This window comes from Anomaloglossus baeobatrachus, chromosome 6, assembly GCF_048569485.1.
Source record: "Anomaloglossus baeobatrachus isolate aAnoBae1 chromosome 6, aAnoBae1.hap1, whole genome shotgun sequence".
Classification (NCBI taxonomy): domain Eukaryota; kingdom Metazoa; phylum Chordata; class Amphibia; order Anura; family Aromobatidae; genus Anomaloglossus; species Anomaloglossus baeobatrachus.
This window is the reverse complement of record NC_134358.1, coordinates 464,619,113-464,642,799: the sequence shown is the minus strand read 5'-3', so window position 1 is coordinate 464,642,799 and position 23,687 is coordinate 464,619,113. Positions and strand designations below refer to the sequence as shown.

Below are 23,687 nucleotides of genomic sequence, written 5' to 3'. Positions count from 1 at the left end.
GTCCCTTGTGTTTCTTTCTAAAAAAAAAAAAAGTTTTTCTCACCATCTCCCACGAATCACAGCGTCCCCTTCCAATTATATATGCCCTTCATCCTGGGCTCCTTCCAGGTATAAATGTTCCCCATCCTGGAGCCCTTCCAGGTATATATGCTCCCTATCCTGGCATTTATGTCCCCCATCCAAGGCCCCTTTCTGATATATATCTCCTATCCTGGACCCCTTATTGGTATAAATGTCCCCCATGCTGGTGTATATGTCCCCCATCCTGGGCCCCTTCCTGATATATATATTCCCCATCCTGCTATATTTCCTCCATTCTGCTGATGTTCTATAACGCATAAAAAAAGCAAAACATTATTCTCACCCTCCCCAACTCCCGAAATACTTGGCATCTTCTTCTGTATCCAGGGCAGATGCCGACAGCTAACAGAGTGCCTGCTATGGGTATCAAATGTCACTCTCACTGCTGTGACAGTGACACTGCTATGCGCCTGTCTTTTTTCAACCTTTTTTTTATTGCACACTACATCCGAGCATACTGTTGTTACCCCCCGCGCGAGCCGTTCAAAAACTGGAAGCGGCTCGCAGAGGGCTGAGCTCCAAGCATACCTGAGCACAGTGTTGCTTGCGAAAGCTAAGTAAAGCATCTGAACTCCGGAGCCGAGCCCTGTTTTTTTAAGTTGATGTTCGGTTCGAAAACCGAACCTCAGGCTCGCTCATCTCTACTAAGCACCTGCCTGTTCTACTTGGTGCTGATCATTGCCGGCTCAGAGTGGTCACAGACAGCTCCCTCTGTCGATTCTGCAGCTTTCGGTGATGTCACATCTACAGAGCAGTTCCTTCTCTTCCGCTGTGCTCTGTTGACGAGGCATGACTGCCTATGTCATGCTGACTGACAGCTGGCTCCTCGCTGCTCAACTACTGGAAGCCAGCTGTCAATCATCATTCAAAAAATATTCATAATGTTTCAAGTCTTAAGATATGTTCACATGTGGCTTTGCTCCTCATTTTATGCAGCATATTTGGTGTGTAAAATACACCGCCTTTTACAGTACCAGCATAATAAATGAGATTTTCTAAATCTCATGCACACGCTGTGTTTTTTTCCACGCGTATTTTGATCCTAGCTGCCTTGTTGTAAGATGCAAAATGTTAATTCAGAATTTTTGCAGCGCTTTTCACCCGTAAAAACAATCAGCAAATACGTGAGTAAACTATTGTGTATTGGACTGCAAAAATGCATTGTGTGAATATAGCCTTATACACTCGGGAGTTTTTCTCCATCGATCAAAAAGAAAATTTAGCGGCATACCTGTCATGGTGTTTTACTTACGCTCTTCAGGATTTCCTCCTATGTGCATGCAGAATGTAGTGAAATATTTGCACAGATTTCTAGAAGATATACCTATGTCGGCGTGCACTGTATCCAGACATATGTACATTATTAATCTTTCGCATATACTGTATGTGTAGTAAAAAACACAATGGCTGTTTTATAAAACTGACTGCTAGGAAGAATAAATCCAGGCTGATTTATGCACACTCCGAGTGAGAGATAATAAGAATCCCCTCGCAGCTCATAACACTGGCTGTGCTTGGCTAGTCATGCACTATTCCCGGTAGACCACATAATCTGTGTGAATTCCTGCCTGGAAGGGATCAGTTAGCCACATGTACAGGAAACGAGTCTTAATCATTTGTTTAAATCTGCATATTAAACATGGAAGCTGCCTCTTCTACTTCTGTGGGGTAAGCACATTTTTCTCAATTTCAATTTAGTTTTAGCTTTTGAAAAAAAAGACTTTCGATGAAGTATAAAATAAATATATCTCTGCTCCATTTTCATAAAGGGTGTCTCTAGGCAAAGATGCTACGATATGGGAAACCATTCAAGCTTCTCGTACATGATTCTTTAATAGAAACTGGTTGTTTATTGGTCTATGAAACAAAAACGACAATATCAATTTGGACACCAGAGATGGAAAGTAAAATAGTGACGTTCAGATCCGATATAAAAGTGCTTCCTGTGGCAGGATACGAGGACGAAGGCGGAAAATACTGCCGGAGGTGACTACAGCTATGGTAAAGTTATTCATCACAGCTGGTGTAGGGCTGGGGATATATAAAACAGAAGAGAAGCCATCTGAGCTTCAGAAAACTGAGCAGTAATCCAAGAGTAAAGATGGGTATGACACAACTGATAGACCCATACAGTGTGTCAGAGAGCAATGGCCATTCACACCAGGGACCGGAACGCCCTTTAGGATGCATTATAATTGTAGATTGGGGTGGACTACTACTTACGAAATAAAGTCTGTCCCAATTGCCACAGAAGCCTAGGATCTTGCAAATTTCCAGTGCCCCACATCTCCACATTACCCCCAGAAAGTGAAGAGTTAAAGAGGGTATCCACTACTTTTACACTGATAGCCTATCCTTAGGATAGGTCATCAATGTCTGATTGGCCAAGGTCCAACACCCAGCGTCCCCACCAATCAGCTATTCTCGGTGCTGGCGGTGGCAGCAGGAAATGCTCAGTTCCGAAACGTCTCCGTCTTCTGATAGAGGCTGCGGCCGGATACACATTCGCTTCCCATTCAAATCAATAAGAGGAGGATGTGCAGTACCCAGCCATCGCTGCTATCGCTATCAGAAGACAGAGCAGATCTGGAACTCCGTATTTCTGGCTGCCTGCTGCTACTGAGAACAGCTGATGGCGGGGATGTGGGGTGTCAGACCTCAACCAATCAAACATTGATGACCTATCCTATGGATCGGCTATCAATGTAAAATTAGTTAACAACCTTAGTGACACGTTAAATGCTTTTGAGGCCCATACCGGTCTATTATGCCCAGGAAATGTTCCAAATCACATGCTTTGTAACGTGCCAACCATACAAAATTCTTATCAATTGTCCTTGACATATCAGTCAATAATGCACAATGCTCTGGTTCACAAATGGAGGAGCTTTTACACCTTGAACTGTGCACCCAATAGCAATAGTAAACTCTTTACTTTGATATTTGTAAGAAAAAATGAAATGTAATGCACCTGTTCATGTGTCTGTATTCTTCTATTAGATTATAAACATTATTTTTATATTTTTTAGCTTATCAACAAGTCTCTACAACTTGATATCTCTCCATGAACATCCTCCTTCTATGTTCTTTCCTGAAAATAGTTTCATGCCATCCAAACGACGGGCAGCATGTCTCAGACACTAGCTTTGTTATTGCAGCCATGTATGTGAAATTCCGTAGCGTTCCAGAGAAAACATACTTTGAAAAGCTAAAAGTAACAGATGTGTCTCAGCTGACTTGTCTGACACAGGTCTCTGGCGGCTTCCTCTTGCACTATCATGGTTCCCTATATACACATATAGATCTGGGGGAGAGAAGTGGGGGGAGTTCAATGGGTACCTGCCTCCTCGATTAATTATACGAGACACATAGTCCCCAGCCAGATTATGTTTTCTCTGAAACGCTGCCCCATTTCAGTGTAAAATATACATGGCTCAAATAACATGATTCAGGCAGCATGAATCTCATCACAAGTTTCCATTCCCTTTTGTGAAAACGTGACAGAGGGACAATTTCCAATAAGTGAATATACTGACCATGTTTGCAGATTTTTTTTTCATATCACACCATGTTTTTGTATTTTTCGATGATATTGATAAGGAGAGTTTAAAATACAAATATTATTACCCTTATTAAGCTGCACCGGCATGCTCTCCGACTTCATCATGCGCTGATTTTGCTGCACCTGTTGGGATGTTGAGGCTTGATGTGTAGATGGCTCCATGACTGGTTGAGTTGGCATAGCTGCTGTAAAACTAGCACTTATAGCACTTTGACTTGTGTTGCTGTTTGGTGGTGAAGTCATAGGGTTCATAGGACCCCCAGCGGGGATGTTTGGTCCTATTAGCTTCCGTCCAAAATTAAGTATACTGCTAGACACTTTGTTTATATTGAGGGGAGCAGGTTTGGTGTTCATACTAGAAAAAAAAAGTGACGATCAATGGTTATACTGTGTATGTTGAAAGCAAATATACTAATTTAACTTAAAGGGAATCTGTCACTAGATTTGTGCAATGTTATCTCAGAGCAGCATGATGCATGGGAGGTGAGAGACCCTAACTCAAGCAATGTATAACTTAAGGGTACTACTTGGTGCAGTTTTGATAAAATCACTGTTTACTCTGCTGCAGATCTAGCAGATCAAAAATGCTGAGCCCTTTAAAACCCCACCCACACCACTTATTGGCATCTTTTTCTGTAAATTGGCAGAAAGTTGCTAATCAGTGGTGGGGGTGAGGTTATACAAAGCAGGAGGAGTAATGGCATAAGACACCTAGTCCTCTAGTGATAGTCACTTGCAAGGACCCATTGACCAATTCCCTTTAAAAGGGTTCTCCCACTAAATACATTCACTGTCTATCCACACGATGGTCATTATCACCCCATTATAACTCCTCCTAACTGCAGTTGTGTGTGTAAAGAAGAATAAAGAAATTGTAACTCCCATCGTAGCTGCATCACATTACCAAGTGATATATATATATATATATATATATATATATATATATACATACATACATACATACATACACACAGCAGGTGCCAAATGTATTTCGATGGAAAACTCATTTATTATTCTCAAAAATAGACAATATAACAGTATCATTTTAGAAATTATTCAAAAACTACACAGAATGGTGTGTGGCAATCAAACTTATATTTGAAAGGCAAATGTTAAACCATAAAGGGACTTTATTCTTCAGTCTATTATTATGTTTAGAAATGTGGGACAATTACTAGTCTCTAATAAACAAATTTAGTAAAATTATTTTCTTTTATAATTTTAGGAAATAGTAATATAAAATAGCTGAGAGATAAAAGTACTGACCGTGACCTGTTCATCAGATCAAGTCCACGTGCTCTATAGTAGTCTAGATTTTGATGGAACTGATAACTCATTGGTCTTGGATTTTTCTGTGAATTCAAAAAGAGAAGTAAAAATTATGATGTTTACAAAAATGTTCATAAAAAAAAGAGGAAAATTCCAACTTTTATTTGATAATTAAGTAGCACCTCCTCTCAAATAACCTTCCTTTTGACAAGACCACCTTGACCTTATAATCTATGTACCGTATTTTTGGAACTATAAGATACACTTTTTAACAAGAAAAACTCATTCTAAAAAGTGTGTGAGTCTTATATCCTGGATACAGCTTTCTGTGATGGAGGAGAACGTTGACACCGAGTCCTCCACGCTCACAGAGAGAGCTACGCTCTCTGCTCCTTCTCTTCACTCATCTATATGATCAGTGCAGAGCAGAAGAGGAAGCTAGCAGAAGCTAAACGAAGGCTGTACCAGCTGAGCAGTTCAAGGAACTTCTAACCCTTTAACTTTAGGACCTTTCAGGTCATGTGATTGGTCACAGAACCTGAAAGTTCCTAAAGTTAACTATGCAGAAGGTCCTTCAGCTGCTCAGCTGGTGCATCCTCATTCAGCTCCCGATAAGGAACTGCAATATGTGGTAGTGTGTGTGTGTGTGTGTGTGTGTGTGTGTATTTGTAACTGCAATATGTGGCAATGTAAAATGTGTGTGCACATGTGCATGCAGCAGAGCTGTATTTGTGTCTATATGTGCATTTAGCAGATCTGTGTGTGTCTATATGTGCATGTAGCAGAGCTGTATGTGTATCTATATGTGCATGCAGCAAAGCTGTATGTGTGTTCATATGTGCATGTAACAAAGTTGTGTATCTTAATGTGCATGAAGCAGAGCGGTGTATCTATGTGTATGTAGCAGAGTTGTACTTTGTCTATATGTGCATGAAGTTTGCATGTAGCAGAGTTATATGTAAAGGGTGCTTTACACGCTGTGATATCGCTAGCGGTAGCTAGCGATGTCATGCGCGATAGTACCAGCCCCCGTCATTCGTGCGACATTTGGTGATCGCTGCCGTAGCGAACATTATCGCTACGGCAGCGTCACACGCACATACCTTTTCAGTGACATCGCTGTGACCGCCGAACAATCCCTCCTTCAAGGGGGAGGTGCGTTCGGTATCATAGCGACGTCACTGCGGCGTCACTAAGTGGCCGCTTAATAGCAGAGGAGGGGTGGAGATGAGCGGCCGGAATATGCCGCCCACCTCCTTCCTTCCTCATTGCCGGTGGACACAGGTAAGGAGATGTTCGTCGTTCCTGTGGTGTCACACATAGCGATGTGTGATGCCGTAGGAACGACAAACAACATCGTACCTGCAGCAACAACGATATTGTGAAAAGGAGCGACGTGTCACCGATCAACGATTTTTGACGGTTTTGCGATCGTTGATCGTCGCTCCTTGGTGACCCACACTGAGATGTCGCTAACGGCGCTGGATGTGCGTCACTAACGACGTGACCCCGACGATATATCGTTAGCGATGTCGCAGCGTGTAAAGCACCCTTATGTCTACATGTGCATGTACCAAAGCTGTGCATACCATTTCCATGTAGCAAAGCTGTGTGTGTATATATGTATGTAATTTGCATATAGCAGAGCTGTGTGTCTATATGTCCATGTAGCAGAGATGTGTGTCTATATGTGCATGGGCAGGACTGTGTGTGTCTATGTGTACAAGTAGTTTGAATGTAGCAGAGCTGTGTGAGTATAATACACACTGCAAAGAGACTAAAGGGGGCTTTACACGCTGCGATATCGGTAACGATATATCGTCAGGGTCACGTCGTTAGTGACGCAGATCCGGTGCCGTTATCGACATCGCAGCGTGTAACACAAATGAGCGACGATCAACGAGCACAAAAACGTGAAAAATCTTTGCTCGTTGGCACATCGCTCATTTCCTTAATATCGTTGCTGCTGACGATACGATGTTGTTCGTCGTTCCTGTGGCACCAAACATCGCTATGTGTGACACCGCGGGAGCGACGAATATCTCCTTACATGCCTCCATCGGCAATGCGGAAGGAAGGAGGTGGGCGGGATGTTGCCTACCGCTCATCTCCGCCCCTCTGCTTCTATTGGCCGGCTGCTTAGTGACGTCGCGGTGACGCCAAATGCACCTCCCCCTTGAGGGAGGGATTGTTTGGCCATCACAGCGACGTCGCTGCACAGGTATTTTCGTGTGATGCTGCCGTAGCGATAATGTTTGCTACGGCAGCGATCACCACATATCGTTACAACGACGGGGGCGGGTGCAATCGCATGCGACATCACTAGCAATCGCTAGCGATGTCGCAGTGTGTAAAGCACCCTAAAGGAAATGAGCAACGTGTCAACGAGCAACGATTTTTGACATTTTGGTGCTTGTTGCTCATTTGTATTACACGCTGCGATGTCGGTAACGGCGCCGGATGTGTGTCACTAGCGACGTGAACCCGAAGCAAAGCACCCTTAACAATAGATTTATTACCCCCCTATTCTACCCCAGTTCATTAATATTAGTACTAATGACCCCTCTACTTTGCACCACCAGGGAAGTTTTAATGAACAAGAAAAATGTCTAAACCTAATGTGCGTTTTATGGTAAGGAGTCCAAAAATACTATTATGATATATTTTTCCTTTAAGAGGCTCACCTTCTACAAAACCATTTTTATTGCAACTGTTTGCATTTCTTTCTATATGCCATATAAGAAATTAATCATACAATACAAATTCATTGCAATAGTCAAAGTTGTCATTTTACTCTATAATTATTTTGCACTAAGAGGTGTATATCAAAAATGTTTTCAAAAGGAAAAGAAAAGATAAATGTGCCACCATCTTCATATTTTATAAATCAGCCTGAAGGACAAGTATAAATATTGTTTCCATATTTTAGAAAAATAATTAGCATTTGTTTAACTAATCACAAACAAAAAAAATCTTAAGGACAGGAAACATTCTATGTGATGGCAAAGTCAATGACCCCTACTTAAATAAATTACTTTAAAGTAATGCCAAGCCTATAATTATAAATCCAAGTCTATTAAAAGCACAACATTAACACAGTGTGAGCAGTGCCTAGAGACACGACACATACCTCTTTATGGTATATGCATGACAGGTTTAAGACCTCGGCATTGTAACATTCAAGAAAATGTCTACCCAAAACGTAAAAATATTAATAAATCAGACATTCGAGGAGTAGCAATACTTTGGTAGTACTTGACAGGTTTCTAAAATTGCTGCAGGGGCAATTTTTCAGAAATTATTTCAAGGGATTCAGTCATATTGGTCAATCATGTATAATTTTTTAGAATTTTTTTTTCTAACCTGAATTCGGTACAAAATAAAAAATCATAAAAGCATATTGTGCTATTAAAGGCCAAAGAAGTTCAGTTGTGTCTCAGTATTACCGTCAACTGATTTATTCACTTATTTATTTTACATATTGTGAGACTGTGACCGGGGTTATCTATGACGGCCGGTATGTCTCGCCCCGGTTGTGCTCACTCCATGATAGGAAGTAACTCCACTCCAGGGTTAATGCTGTTTCCCTACAGGCTTAAGGAAGGGTTAAAAGGAAACAGGAACGAGGGCAGGTGTGCCGGGTGTGAGGGAGTGATCACATCTCCCTGAGTTCTCTGCCGGAAAGGCACATATGTACTATTGTGGACTTTTTTTCTTTGGATAATAAACGGTGTGCTGTGAACCTTGGTGCCCGGATCCCGTGTCTTCTGCAGCGCAGCCGACGACGCTACCTCACATATGGTGGAGAATGCGGGCATGACAGCCGGTGAGGTGAAGAATCCATCCCTGGTGACCCAGCTGCGCATGTCCTGGATTCGAGCGGCTATACTACAGCCCAAACCCGGCGACGCCATGGAGGACATACTAAAGCATTTGGCTCAGGCTAATGCACAGCAGCAACAGACCAATGCACACCTGCTCCAATCCTTGCAAGTGCAGGAAAAAAAACTCCAAGAACAGATGGATCAAGCCAATGCACGTCAGCAGCAAGCCTTGCAATTGCAGGAAAAAAGGCACCAAGAACAGATGGTTCTCCTGGCCAAGTCGATCCGGGCCGGATCGGCAGCAACAACCCCAGGACCGGGTGACGACGGCAGCGTCCGGAAAGCGGTGAGACAAGCGTTGCAAAAGATGACCCCGGGGGATGATGTGGAAGCGTTCCTGGCGGTGTTTGAGCGGGTGGCCGAGCGGGAAAAACTGCCGACCCCCCAGTGGGCTGAGGTATTGTCGCCCTATCTGACGGGGGAGCCCCAAAAAGCATATCTGGACCTCTGTACCGAGGACGCCTTAGAATATGCAACCCTGAAAGCCGAAATACTTGCTCGGATGGGGGTGAATACATATGTACGGGCTCAGCGGGTAAGTCAGTGGTTCTATGAGGAAGCCAAACCCGTACGCTCCCAGGCCTATGACTTGTTGCATCTCGTAAAAAAGTGGTTGCAGCCTGACACTCTGAGCCCGGCGCAAATGGTAGAAAGGGTAGTTGTTGACCGTTTTGTACGCACTTTACCCGTCACCATTCAACGGTGGGTTGGACAGGGCGACCCAAGTACCCTGGACCAATTAGTATGCCTGGTAGAGCGGCATGTGGCTACGCAGGACTTGATACGGGACACTGAGACTTTGCGTACCGCCCGTCGGTCCGGCCCCTCCAAGCCTAGGGCCAAGGACCCACCGCTGACACCGGTGCGGGAGTCCGCTACCGTCCCGTCTGAGGCAGCACCCTCCGTCCCTGAGGTCCGGAAAACTATTTACCCTAAACGACAACTCGTCAAGGGGGTGTCCTTCCCTATTAGATGTTGGCGGTGCCAGCGGGTGGGACATATGGAAGCCCAGTGTCCACTCACCACGGAGCCCATGGATTGTGGGGTTACCCGGCGGGGTTCAATGTATGCTCAGGTGGTGTGTACCGCTGACCTGGTCTACCCAGAGACTGAGCCCCACTTGTGCCAAATACAGGTGAATGGATGTCCGGTTACAGGCTTGTTGGATTCCGGAAGCTTAGTGACCCTTGTGCGATCAACCCTAAGGGCTAAAGTAAAGGCCACAGGACGTACCGTGGGGGTGGTTTGCATACATGGGGACCGCCGAGACTATCCCACGGGGATAGTCACCATCACAGCACCTTGCGGTCAGGTGCAACATGAGGTGGGACTTATTAATACTCTTCCCTATGATGTGATCCTAGGAAGGGATCTGCCCTATTTTTGGACTTTATGGAAGGGACCTCCTAAGACCCCTCAGATATTGGTCAGTCCGGGACCTGAGCCCTACAATCCTGAATCCGGGACGCCTGCCGTAGGGGTCCCCATGATAGGGACAGGATGTGAACCTGATAGGTCGCCCCTAGAGGTATTGGCAGGAGAGCCTGAGACGGTCGAGCCCATCCCGGAGTTGGAGGCGTCCCCGGATACGTTTGGGACAGCCCAACTCCAGGACCCTACATTAATACATGCCCGGAGTCGGGTGACAGTAGTTGACGGGGTGGCACAGCTGCCTGGTGCCCAGGTAAGATACCCCCATTTCGCTCTTAAGCAGGATTTACTCTACCGGGTAGATGAAATACGGGGCGTAGGGGTAGAGCAGTTGGTGGTGCCCCAGCCGTATCGCCGGCGGGTCCTCGACTTGGCTCATAAACACCTGATGAGTGGTCACCTAGGGGTCAAGAAAACGCAGGAGCGAATATTGCAAAGGTTCTATTGGCCCGGGGTCTTTGGGGAGGTAAAACGGTTCTGCGAAACCTGCCCGGAGTGTCAGCTTACCGCACCCCTGACCCACTTTCGCAGTCCGTTGGTACCGTTACCCATTATAGAAGTCCCTTTTGTATGGATGGATGGATCTGGTGGGGCCCCTCGTAAAGTCTGCTCGAGGGCACCAGCATATCCTAGTGATCGTTGACTATGCCACCCGGTATCCAGAGGCGATACCTCTCAGACATACTGCAGCAAAGCTTATAGCTCGGGAGTTGTTTGCTGTGTTCTGCCGGGTGGGGTTGCCCAAGGAGATCCTTACGGATCAGGGGACCCCATTCATGTCTAAAGTGACCAAAGAGCTATGCCGGCTACTCCAGATCAAGCAGTTGCGTACGTCTGTGTATCATCCTCAGACGGATGGTTTAGTGGAACGATTCAATAAAACCCTGAAAACCATGCTCAAAAGGGTGATTTCCAAAGACGGGAAAGACTGGGATATGATGCTTCCCTATTTGATGTTTGCCATATGAGAGGTGCCACAGGCATCCACGGGGTTTTCGCCTTTTGAATTGTTATACGGGCGACATCCCCGGGGATTGTTGGACAAAGAAACCTGGGAGCAGGAGCCCACCCCCCATAAAAGTGTGATTGAACACATTTTAGGAATGCAGAACCGCATAAGCGCGGTTATGCCAATTGTGAAGGAGCATTTACAGGAGGCTCAGGCCGCGCAAAGCGGCCGCTACAATAGACAAGCCACCGTGCGGACCTTTAAACCCGGGGATTGGGTGTTGGTATTGATCCCCACGGCGGAGAGTAAATTCCTGGCTCAGTGGCAAGGCCCCTACGAGATAAAGGAAAGAGTCGGGGTGGTCAACTATAAGGTATTGCAGCCCGGTAGGCGGAAACCTGAAAAAATATACCATGTTAACCTATTAAAACCTTGGCAGGAAAGGGAAAGCCTGATGGTTGATTTTCCCCCATCTCCCTCCTCTTCGGGTCATTCAAACCCGGCTCCAGCAACCTCCGGAGAGGACGAACCGGAAGTAAGGATTGGAGAAGCCCTCACCAAGCAACAGAGGCGAGAGGCCAGACGGCTGGTTCAGCAGAACCCCGATGTCTTCTCCGAGTTGCCGGGTAGGACCAGTCTGATACGACATGACATTGTCACCGAGCCTCACCTGAAGGTACGCCTCAAGTCATACCGGGTGCCGGAGGCTCGAAGACAAGCCATATCAGAGGAAGTGAAGACAATGCTACGCCTGGGGGTCATCGAAAAATCCCGGAGTGAATGGGCTAGTCCTATTGTCCTAATACCAAAACCCGATGGCTCCTTAAGGTTCTGCAATGACTTTATTAGATTGAACGAAATATCCAAGTTCGATCTATACCCCATGCCCCGGGTGGATGAGCTGATTGATAGGCTGGGACAGGCGCGATATTTTACCACGCTCGACCTGACCAAGGGGTACTGGCAGGTGCCACTGACGGAGTCCGCCAAGGAGAAAACCGCTTTTGTTACGCCGGAGGGTCTCTTCCACTATGTTGTCTTGCCTTTTGGGTTACATGGCGCTCCGGCCACGTTCCAGAGGTTGATAGACTTAGTGCTGGAACCCCACCAGGCGTATGCATCAGCGTACCTTGATGACATCATTATTTACAGCTCCGATTGGCAGACCCACTTGGAACAGGTACAAGCGGTGGTGGACGCGCTTCGAACAGCCGGATTGACAGCCAATCCCAAGAAATGTGCGTTGGGACTCACGGAAGCCCGCTACTTGGGCTACGTAATAGGCCAAGGAGTGATTAAGCCCCAAATTAACAAGGTTGAGGCGATCCAGAAGTGGCCTAGACCCCTGACCACGAAGCAGGTTAGGGCCTTCCTGGGTATCGTGGGGTACTACAGGAGGTTTGTAAAAGATTTTGCGGGACTATCAGCCCCCTTGACGGACCTTCTCAAAGGCAAGAAGTCCGTCATGGTGCGCTGGACTCCGCAGGCCGAGGACTCCTTCTGGGCCCTGAAGGGGGTCCTGTGCGGACAGCCCGTTCTTGTAAACCCTGATTTCCGGAAGGAGTTCATAGTACAGACTGACGCCTCGGAGGTCGGCCTGGGGGCAGTGCTGTCTCAGGTGGTTCAGGGGGAGGAACACCCCGTCACCTTCTTAAGTAGGAAGCTCACCCCTCCCGAGCGGAATTATAGCGTAGTGGAGAAGGAGTGCCTGGCGATTAAGTGGGCCTTGGAGTCCCTACGCTATTACCTGCTGGGACGTCAGTTTCGCTTGGTGACGGATCACTCTCCACTGGTCTGGATGAGGTCCGCCAAGGAACGGAATGCCCGGGTTACCCGGTGGTTCCTTTCTCTGCAGAACTTCCGGTTTACGGTTGAACACCGGGCCGGTAGGTTGCAGGGCAACGCCGATGCCTTGTCCCGTGGCCCGTGTTTGATGGCAGGAGTTCAACCCCGCTCGCTTGAACTGAGGGGGGGGGTATGTGAGACTGTGACCGGGGTTATCTATGACGGCCGGTATGTCTCGCCCCGGTTGTGCTCACTCCATGATAGGAAGTAACTCCACTCCAGGGTTAATGCTGTTTCCCTACAGGCTTAAGGAAGGGTTAAAAGGAAACAGGAACGAGGGCAGGTGTGCCGGGTGTGAGGGAGTGATCACATCTCCCCGAGTTCTCTGCCGGAAAGGCACATATGTACTATTGTGGACTTTTTTTCTTTGGATAATAAACCGTGTGCTGTGAACCTTGGTGCCCGGATCCCGTGTCTTCTGCAGCGCAGCCGACGACGCTACCTCACAATATTCATTTATTCCACAGCACTTTACAGACATCAGCATTACTGTCCCCATTAGGGCTCACAATCTAAAGTCTCTATCAGTATGACTTTGGAGTAAAGGAGGACACCGGAGAACCAGGAAGAAATGCACACAAACATGGGAAGAACATACAGTGCCTACAAGTAGTATTCAACCCCCTGCAGATTTAGCAGGTTTGATAAGATGCAAATAAGTTAGAGCCTGCAAACTACAAACAAGAGCAGGATTTATTAACAGATGCATAAATCTTACAAACCAACAAGTTATGTTGCTCAGTTAAATTTTAATAAATTTTCAACATAAAAGTGTGGGTCAATTATTATTCAACCCCTAGGTTTAATATTTTGTGGAATAACCCTTGTTTGCAATTACAGCTAATAATCGTCTTTTATAAGACCTGATCAGGCCGGCACAGGTCTCTGGAGTTATCTTGGCCCACTCCTCCATGCAGATCTTCTCCAAGTTATCTAGGTTCTTTGGGTGTCTCATGTGGACTTTAATCTTGAGCTCCTTCCACAAGTTTTCAATTGGGTTAAGGTCAGGAGACTGACTAGGCCACTGCAACACCTTGATTTTTTCCCTCTTGAACCAGGCCTTGGTTTTCTTGGCTGTGTGCTTTGGGTCGTTGTCTTGTTGGAAGATGAAATGACGACCCATCTTAAGATCCTTGATGGAGGAGCGGAGGTTCTTGGCCAAAATCTCCAGGTAGGCCATGCTATCCATCTTCCCATGGATGCGGACCAGATGGCCAGGCCCCTTGGCTGAGAAACAGCCCCACAGCATGATGCTGCCACCACCATGCTTGACTGCAGGGATGGTATTCTTGGGGTGGTATGCAGTGCCATCCAGTCTCCAAACGTCACGTGTGTGGTTGGCACCAAAGATCTCGATCTTGGTCTCATCAGACCAGAGAACCTTGAACCAGTCTGTCTCAGAGTCCTCCAAGTGATCATGAGCAAACTGTAGACGAGCCTTGACATGACGCTTTGAAAGTAAAGGTACCTTACGGGCTCGTCTGGAACGGAGACCATTGCGGTGGGGTACGTTACTTATGGTATTGACTGAAACCAATGTCCCCACTGCCATGAGATCTTCCCGGAGCTCCTTCCTTGTTGTCCTTGGGTTAGCCTTGACTCTGTGGACAAGCCTGGCCTCGGCACGGGTGGAAACTTTCAAAGGCTGTCCAGGCCGTGGAAGGCTAACAGTAGTTCCATAAGCCTTCCACTTCCGGATGATGCTCCCAACAGTGGAGACAGGTAGGCCCAACTCCTTGGAAAGGGTTTTGTACCCCTTGCCAGCCTTGTGACCCTCCACGATCTTGTCTCTGATGGCCTTGGAATGCTCCTTTGTCTTTCCCATGTTGACCAAGTATGAGTGCTGTTCACAAGTTTGGGGAGGGTCTTAATTAGTCAGAAAAGGCTGGAAAAAGAGATAATTAATCCAAACATGTGAAGCTCATTGTTCTTTGTGCCTGAAATACTTCTTAATACTTTAGGGGAACCAAACAGAATTCTTGTGGTTTGAGGGGTTGAATAATAAATGACCTTCTGAATAAACTTTTCACAATTTTAAAAAAAAAAATAAATAAATAAATAAATAAATAAATAACATTCTTTTTTGCTGCAGTGCATTTCACACTTCCAGGCTGATCTACAGTCCAAATGTCACAATGCCAAGTTAATTCCGAATGTGTAAACCTGCTAAATCTGCAGGGGGTTGAATACTACTTGTAGGCACTGTACATACTCCTTGCAGATGTTATCATTGGTGGGATTTAAACCCAGGTCTCAGAGCTGCAAAAAAACACTGAGTGACCATTAATCCCTTGTCGACCTTTTATGTATATATACGTCAAAGGTCTGGGCTTGCTCGCCAAGCCCACATCTTTCCCTGCACATGTTGGCTGATCTGATCAGCCTCCATGTGTCTCTAAGGCTATGTGCGCACGTTGCGTACAGTCACTGCAGAAATTTCTGCAGCGATCTGAAGAGCACATGTGCGCTTTAAATCGCTGCAGAAATGTCAGGAGTGAAAAAAAAAAGCCGATTCCATGCGCTCTGCCTGCAGCTCCTGCCATAGACAGAGCAGGAGCTGCCGGCAAAGCGCACGGAAGAAGTGACATGTCACTTCTTAAAACGCAGCGCTTCGGCAGAAGCCGAAGCGCTGCGCTCTAAAACGCCACGTGCGCATGGCCCCTGCACAATCTCCATAGACTGTGCAGGGGACGCAGGACGCATGCAGTTACGCTGCGCTACAAAGCGCAGCGTAACTGCATGAATTACGCACACGTGCGCACATAGCCTAACAGTTACCTCCTTGCCTTTGATGTAGGTGAAGGGTGAATCATTTAACCTTCATCTGCCTCTAACAGTTGCCGGTGGGGTGGCACTTTGCCCATGGCTCTCAACCTTTTAAATCTCTGACAGGGGTATATAACATGTGCAGGGGGGGCGCTGTTCTGAGCCCTCATCATTGTGCCCATGACGTGATCGTGGAACACCGATGTGTTGTTATGACAGCCAGGGGTTTGCTGGGATTTGTCACCTCAATATTCCTGTAAAAAATAGCCCGTGGCCGGCATTCATAGGAGACTGTGATTTCTTCTATATACAGAACAACTGATCAGACAATTGCAGGTTCCAGTCCCAGGGGGACTATTACATACAGTATAAAGTAGAATAAAATCTTTAAAAAAATATGAAAAAATAATACATATACCATATTGTTTGGATTACGAGATGCACTTTTCCTCCCAAAAATTTGGGAGGAAAATGAGGAGTGAGTCTTAAAATCTGCATGTAGCTTACCGAGAGGTGGAGAAAGGGCGCTGTGCTGACTGCGGTTCAGGCTGAGTGGAGCAGGGCATTGCGGCGGGTGATATGCTCTGTCAGCGGAGCGGCTTCAAATAATGCCACCTGGAGTCAATGCGAGCGCAGATGGAGCTCTTGGCTCAAGATCTCAGCTATGCCGCCTCTAACCCATTGATCTCCCAGCAGCGGACTTAAGGAAAAAGCGCCCGGAGGTGGCGCGTTGAGATCTCGGCTTGTCATTGGGCGGAGAGCTCAATCTGTGCATGCAACGATTGTGGGTGACATTTCTTTGAAGCTTGCACCACCGACAGAGCATCTGGGAAACCCACTGCCCCACCCTGCTCAATACAGCCAGCACAGCCGCCAGCATCACCATCTTCCAACACCCCCAGCCTCCTGTGACCCCACTCCACCACCGCTGCTGCCCCCCCCCCTCCGATAAGACACCACCGGAGTTAAAGGCAGACCCTTTTTTTTTTTTTACCTTTTTTATCTTTAATTTTGAGGTGCATCTTACAATCCGGTGCTTCTTATAAAACGAAAAATGTGCAGATTATCCCCATTTTACCACATTAAAACTTAAGAACAAAAAAATTCACATATTTGGAACAGTTGAATTGGGAAAAATCCCATCTAGCAAAATATAAAATGAATTAATCTGATCGTAAACAGTGTAACAAGAAAACAAATCAAAATCCCAGAATTGCACTTTTTTGGCTGCCGCAACAACAGGAGACATACGTATAATAGGCGATCAAAACATCGTATGTAACCCAAAATAATATCAATAAAAACATCAGCTTGAAGCACAAAAAACAAGTCCTTAAATAGCTCCAGATCCCCAAAATTCAAAATGTTACGGCTCTTGGTACATCGTGACACAAGCTGGATTTTTTTTAAAGTTTCAGATTTTTTATCCCCTCTTAAATAAAACAAAAATTGTAGGTTTGGTATTGGTATCTACGTAATCGTACTGACCTGAAGAATCATACTGCCAGGTCACTTTTATGGTAAAATGAACACTTTCGCAACACTAGGAATGTATTTCCTGCTTACCATAACAATACATGATAAAATGGATAGTGTAATTCAAAAGTACAACTCATCCTGCAAAAAACAAGGCCCCCACGGCTATATTGACAGAAAAATAAAAAAAGTTACGGTTCTTGAAATAAGGGGAGGAAAAAACGAAAACACAAAAATTAAAAATCTCCTGCTCCTTAAGGGGATAAATATTTAAAATATGCAACAATAACAAGTTGAACTTTTTTTTATTATTATTAATTATTATTATTATCTTTATGATCGTTGTGTTTGTATTCAGTGGTTAAAATGTTATGGGATGGATTTGATGGTGAAGTTTATTTAGATTGGGGAAATGTTTTGAGCCACAGTTGCCACCTGTTAGGATAGGTGGTGATAAAAACTCATCAATTTTGAACCCAGGACCCCAGAGACCTGGGCCACCACTGAGTCACTGTGCTAACCACTGAGCCACCGTATTGGAAAGCAATATTCAGCACCAGGTCTAATTAAAACTCTTGCATTTATTAGATGCGGTTTAAAACATAGTGGGATTAAAATAATAACATCTGACGCGTTTCGGACAGGGTCCTTAATAAAAAGTCACCTTAATTAAGCCTGGAGCTGGATATTGCAAGACATTCCGGGTGAGCTGATATATATTTTTGTTTTCTTGTTCACATCTACTGAGCCACCGTACTAACTACTCGACCACTGTACTAACCACTGAGTCACCGTGCTTCCCCATATGTATGTCCACGTTTTCTGATGTGGAGTTTGAAAAGCATTAGCTCTAAAATACACAACAAAAAATGTTTCATATTCACTTTAAAAATCAATCAGAAAGTTCTTTTTCTGATGTGATTTTAAAAAACCTGTCAACTTTTTGATGCAGATTCCTTGTGGAATCCATTCCCAACTTCACACTGTCAATCAGAGACTGCAAAAAGAAAAAACATAGAAAGAAGAAAGGAAAATCTTGTCAAATAAACCATTCCTCCTGATGATGATCTCTCCTGAAACCACCTTTTCTCCCGGAAAACAAATTCTATGTTATCCGAAAAAGATTCCATGTTTCAGCTTCAGAGAAATGGACACCACCATCTCCCCCGGGCACAGACCCTTACAACTGTCAGGGACTCTAAACCTGCATTAGTTCCTGATCATTTTATTCCCCCCTCAATTAGGCAGTGAAAACCCGACCCTGGTGTAAGGGAACACGAGTACAAGAAGTGCTAAACCCAGAAAAGACAAATCCTTCTATAAATACCCCAATAAACAATACCCAGGCGAATAAATAATGTAGGATTTCTCCAACTCCTGGAAAATGTTGATGCTTAATAACTGGTGCCGTGTTGAAGAATGGCATATTAAGGGATATATTTATCTTCTACATTAGGCATTTTACTCTTTGAGATATGAATTGCATAGCAAGTTAAACTTTAATAAAGCAGAACCTTTTAAGACATCAATCATGCATTCATTTTCCAGATCTACATATAATTAAGACAACCTGAGCGCTTGTAAGTAAATAACAACATTATTGACTGATTACAGATTAGAAGGTATTTGATAATATTACCAATGCAAGTATCACCAGTGACCACTAGATGGCAGGCACAGCCTTTGTCTTTTCGGGATTCACAAAAGGAGTTTTACTAGAAAACAGATTCCTAAATCAAAGTGAAGAATTACTGAACAAACTTCTGTAAAGTAACAGAACAGTCATGGACATAGACTCACGCGCCATGCCGTACATACGTACTCTGGACTCCTCTTATTGCTGCCCCTTCCATATTGATGCCAGTTCAAAATCAGCTAATGTAGCACACAAGTGGATGGACGTCTGAAGGGCATTTTAGAAGGCAGGTATTCCCAATGGAGGCAAGCGGGTAAGCAGCTGCCATACACATTTCTGTGGTAATGTGTGCACGGGTCCACATGGGACACAATACGCAGATTTTCCCATGAGGATTTGTGCACAGAAAATTCGCTGCATTTTTCAGTAGCAAAAAAAGTGGATAAAATGTTAAGAAATTGCAATTTTAAGAAATTACATGATTGTATGGCAGTAAAAGTGTGATCAAAGTAATTTTAAAATCAATTAACCTGTATGGTAAATGGCATAAATAAAAAAAAAAGCCTGATTTGTCAATTTTTGGTCATTTTGCTACCCCCCGCAACCACCAAAATTAAATAATAAGCATTCAAAGAATAATAAGTTTAGCAGAATGGTTAAAACTCCACGAAACAAGCCCTCACAAAACTCCAGCAACATCAAAAAGTTAAAAGGCCCAACACTCTCTTATATATATATATATCTAATATATAAAGCTGAATGTGCGTGTGTATGTGTGTGTGTATGTCCGGGATTGGTATCTGCACCGTCGCAGCTACAGCCACAAAATTTTGCACACTCACACGTCTGGACCCCAAGAGCGTCATAGGCTATGTTTTGAGGGGAAATTTTAACCCTGCGCTTTACAGTTATTCGCCAAAAAACCTGCCTTCATTAAAGCGAATGGAGCTGGGAGCCACAGTGCAGACAGAACTTCAGAAGAATGCGCAGCCACGCCCTTATATGGAATGTTGGCGTGTCACAATGCAGCCAGGGAAAGAGGCAGAGACAGACAGGGTAAGAAACAGATATAGACAGGGTAAGAGACAGACACAAAGAGACAGACACAGACAAAGAGACAGACTGACAGGGAAAAAGACAGACACAGACAAAGAGACAGAGACAGACACCGGGAAACAGACAGAGAGGGAAAGAAAGGGTAAGAGACAGACAGGGTAAGAGACAGACAAAGACAGGTAAAGAGACAGAAAAAGAGACAGACACAGGGAAAGAGACAGAGGGAAAGAGACAGACAGGGAAAGAGAGGGAAAGAGACAGACAGGGAAAGAGACAGAGATAGATAAACAGACAGGGAAAGAGATTGAGACAGACGGAGAAAGAGACAGAGACAGTCAGAGACAGACAGGGAAAGAGACAGACCGAGATAGAGAGAGACAGAGTGATATATACAGAGGGGGAGACAGACAGAGAAAATGGGAGAGAAACAGAGAGACAGTTACTATCCCGGGCGTTAATACATTCTATTTATACATTCGATCCCGGGAATGTTAATACATTCTATTTTGTTAACAACAGTTATTAACCCGGGCGAAACCGGGTAGTACAGCTAGTATATATATATATATATATATATATATATATATATAGATAGATATATAAAAACAGCAGCATTCTCTGACAGGTGACCTATATTACACCTATAAACACCAGACGTTATGGTTTCTGTTCTCAGACAGCAAGCAGATATCAGAAAATAATATGCAATGGAAACTGAACGTATGCTTCAAAGTTACATTTTTACTTCGGTTACAATATCCCTAAAAACCCCAGTGATAAGTTGATTGATTCTCCAAATTTACTGGTTTATCTTGTAGGGAATATTTCACCAGGTTTTGCTCCCTAATCTTAGAGCAGCATAATATGGAGACCAAGACCCTGATTCTGGCAATGTACCACCTACCAGATATATCTGGATATTTAAATAAATTTAGCTTTTTTGTGATACTTTGGCCTTAATTTTTTCTCATTCTTATAGTCCTGTTTATATCTTTTTGATGATATCCGGGATAAATATATCTTAAAATAGGAAATGCATATTTTTTGTGACCATAAAGGACAGTTAAACCCCCCCCCACACACACATTTAAATTGCATTCCCCTTTACGTAGAAATTATTTTTATATAACGTATATTTTTTTTTTTATTTCAATGGTGCGAGACTAAAAACAGCAATTGGACTGGCACTGTCGCTTTGTAATTATTTTTTCTTGCATTTGTATTTTTTCATTTATTTCACACATTGTGCCACATCTGAGGCCTTAACCCTTTCACGACCGGCCGATTTTTCGCTTTCCGTTTTTTTTTTTCGCCATTCTTTTTCTGAGAGACGTAACTTTTTTATTTTTCAGTCAATATGGTCATGTGAGGGCTCATTTTTTGCGGAACGAGCTGTACTTTTAAATGAAACCATCAGTTTTACCATATTATGTACTAGAAAATGGCAAAAAAATTCCAAATGCTGAAAAATTGCAAAAAAAGTGCGATAGCACTATGGTTTTTGAGATATTTTATTCACTGTGTTCACTATATGGTAAAACTGATGTGTGGGTGTGATGCCTCAGGTCAGTGCGAGTTCGTAGACACCAAACATGTATAGGTTTACTTTTATATAAGGGGTTAAAAAAAAATCGGAAGTTTGTCCGAAAAAAGTGGCGCACATTTTACGCCATATTCCGTGACCCGTAGCGTTCTCATTTTTCGGGATCTTAGGCTCAATGATGGCTTATTTTTTCCGTCTCGAGCTGACGTTTTTAACGGTACCATTTTTGCGCAGATGCTACGTTTTGATCGCCTCTTATTGCATTTTGCGCAAAAGTTGTGGCGACAAAAAAACGTCGTTTTGGCGTTTGGAATTTTTTTGCCGCTACGCCGTTTACTGATCAGATTAATTGATTTTATATTTTGATAGATCGGGCGTTTCTGAACGCGGCGATACCAAATGTGTGTATATTTTTTATTTTTTTAACCCTTTAATTTTTAATGGGGCGAATGGGGGGTGATTTGAACTTTTAGGTTTTTTTGTTTTTTTTTAATTTTTTAAAACTTATTTTTTTACTTTTTTTTTTTATTTTACTAGTCCCCCTAGGGGGCTATTGCGATCAGCATTCCGATCGCTCTGCAGTATCTGCTGATCACAGCTGGAAGGCTGTAAACAGCAGATACGCTGTCTTTCTCTTTTGCTGTGCTCCGGGCACAGCGAAAGTGAAACCAATTCATGTGTAGTACAGGAGTCATCACATGACCCTGTACTACCATGGCAACTATCGGGAGTCACGTGATCGCGTCACGTGACTTCCGGTTTCGGCGGTAAGTAAAACTTTACCGCGATTGCGCTTATAATGGCGCTGTCATGTATTGACAGCGCCATTATAAGGGGTTAATCGGCACGAGCAGATAACGATTCTGCTCGTGCCTAGCAGGCACACATCTCAGCTGTGAAAATCAGCTGAGATGTGTGCCGATCGCGGCATGCTGCCGCCGGAGGACCGCGGGCAGTAAGATTATGTCATTTAGGACGTAATTTTACGGCCCGCGGTCGTTAAGGGGTTAAAAGACCTTTAGGGCATTTTAAGACCATTAAGGGCTCATTCAGACGACCATTCTATTGGTCTTGTTCAGTTCCTGCTTTTTTTTGCGGACCTACTGACAAGACCATCTTTTCAATGTGTTTTGTGTAGGATTGGATAGCACATGGAAGCACTTCCGTGTGCCATCAGTTCCTACAGAAAACATTGGTGTCAATATGTCTGTTCCATTATTATGAAACATGTCTTATTCTGTTCCGCAAATGCGGACCATGACTCAATACAATTCATTGGATGCGCAAAATCCCCGAAAGCCACACAGAAGCACTTCCATGTGGCTTCCGTCTCTCGCTGCCCCTGCAGTCTGTGTCCCATTCCCACACCAGCCCCGCAGCTGCTTGCACTGCAGTGTCAGCATCTGCTCGCACAGCAGTGTGTGAGCAGCTGCGGGAATGACGAGCGCCAACATCAGGAGGTTAGCTCAGATCATTACCTGCTGTGATGATCTCTGCTGAACTCGTGTTGTCAGCACTCGTCACTGAGTTCCAGGCCCGCAGCAATATCACCTCAAGTATCACGAGAGCTTGTGACACCACTGCTAGTCACAGTCTCAGGCCGTCCACGAAACTTGAGGTGAAATCGCGGTGGTCATTGCACTCCGTGACGACCGCTGACGTTACGAGTTCAGCGGAGTTCATCACCACAGGTAATGATCTGAGCTAACCTCATGACGTCAGCACTCGTCATGCCTTGCAGTGACCTGGCCTCTCCTAATGATGTTAGCTCAGGTCACTGCACTGCTCTCCCAGCCAATAGGAAACATTCTGTTCTTCATTGACTGAAACAGTGAGTATAGATAGTCGTGGGGCCTCCTTATTAGATTATACAGAACCCGGATTGGTTTTTTCTTTCTAATATATTGGTGAAAGAGGGAATGTGTTGGGGAGTGTTTTTTCAAATAAAAGTGTTTTTTTTTGTTTGTTTTTTTTATTATTATTGACTGGGTTAGTGATTTCAAGTATCTGATAGACGTGGTGAGATCACTCATGCCAGGGCTTGATGCCAAGTGACATTACACAGCTGGTATCAACCCTATATATTAGCCCTGTTTGCCACCGCACCAGGGCAACAGGATGAACTGGGGCGAAGCACCAGGATTGGCACAGCCATTAGATGCGCCACTTCTGGGGCGGCTGCAGCCTGC

General features: G+C 44.6%; 1 protein-coding gene across 2 annotated transcripts in view; it reads right to left on the bottom strand.

The window, feature by feature from the left end:
• Positions 1-23,687, bottom strand: part of TBC1D5 (TBC1 domain family member 5) — an 835,136-nt gene that overhangs the window by 130,792 nt on the left and 680,657 nt on the right. For both annotated transcript variants that reach the window (XM_075316666.1, XM_075316667.1), the window contains exons 17-18: positions 4,910-4,995; positions 3,709-3,998 (exon numbers count right to left, since the gene is read on the bottom strand). In XM_075316666.1, coding sequence (XP_075172781.1) covers positions 3,709-3,998; positions 4,910-4,995 — 376 coding nt within the window. The remainder of the gene's footprint in view (positions 1-3,708; positions 3,999-4,909; positions 4,996-23,687) is intronic.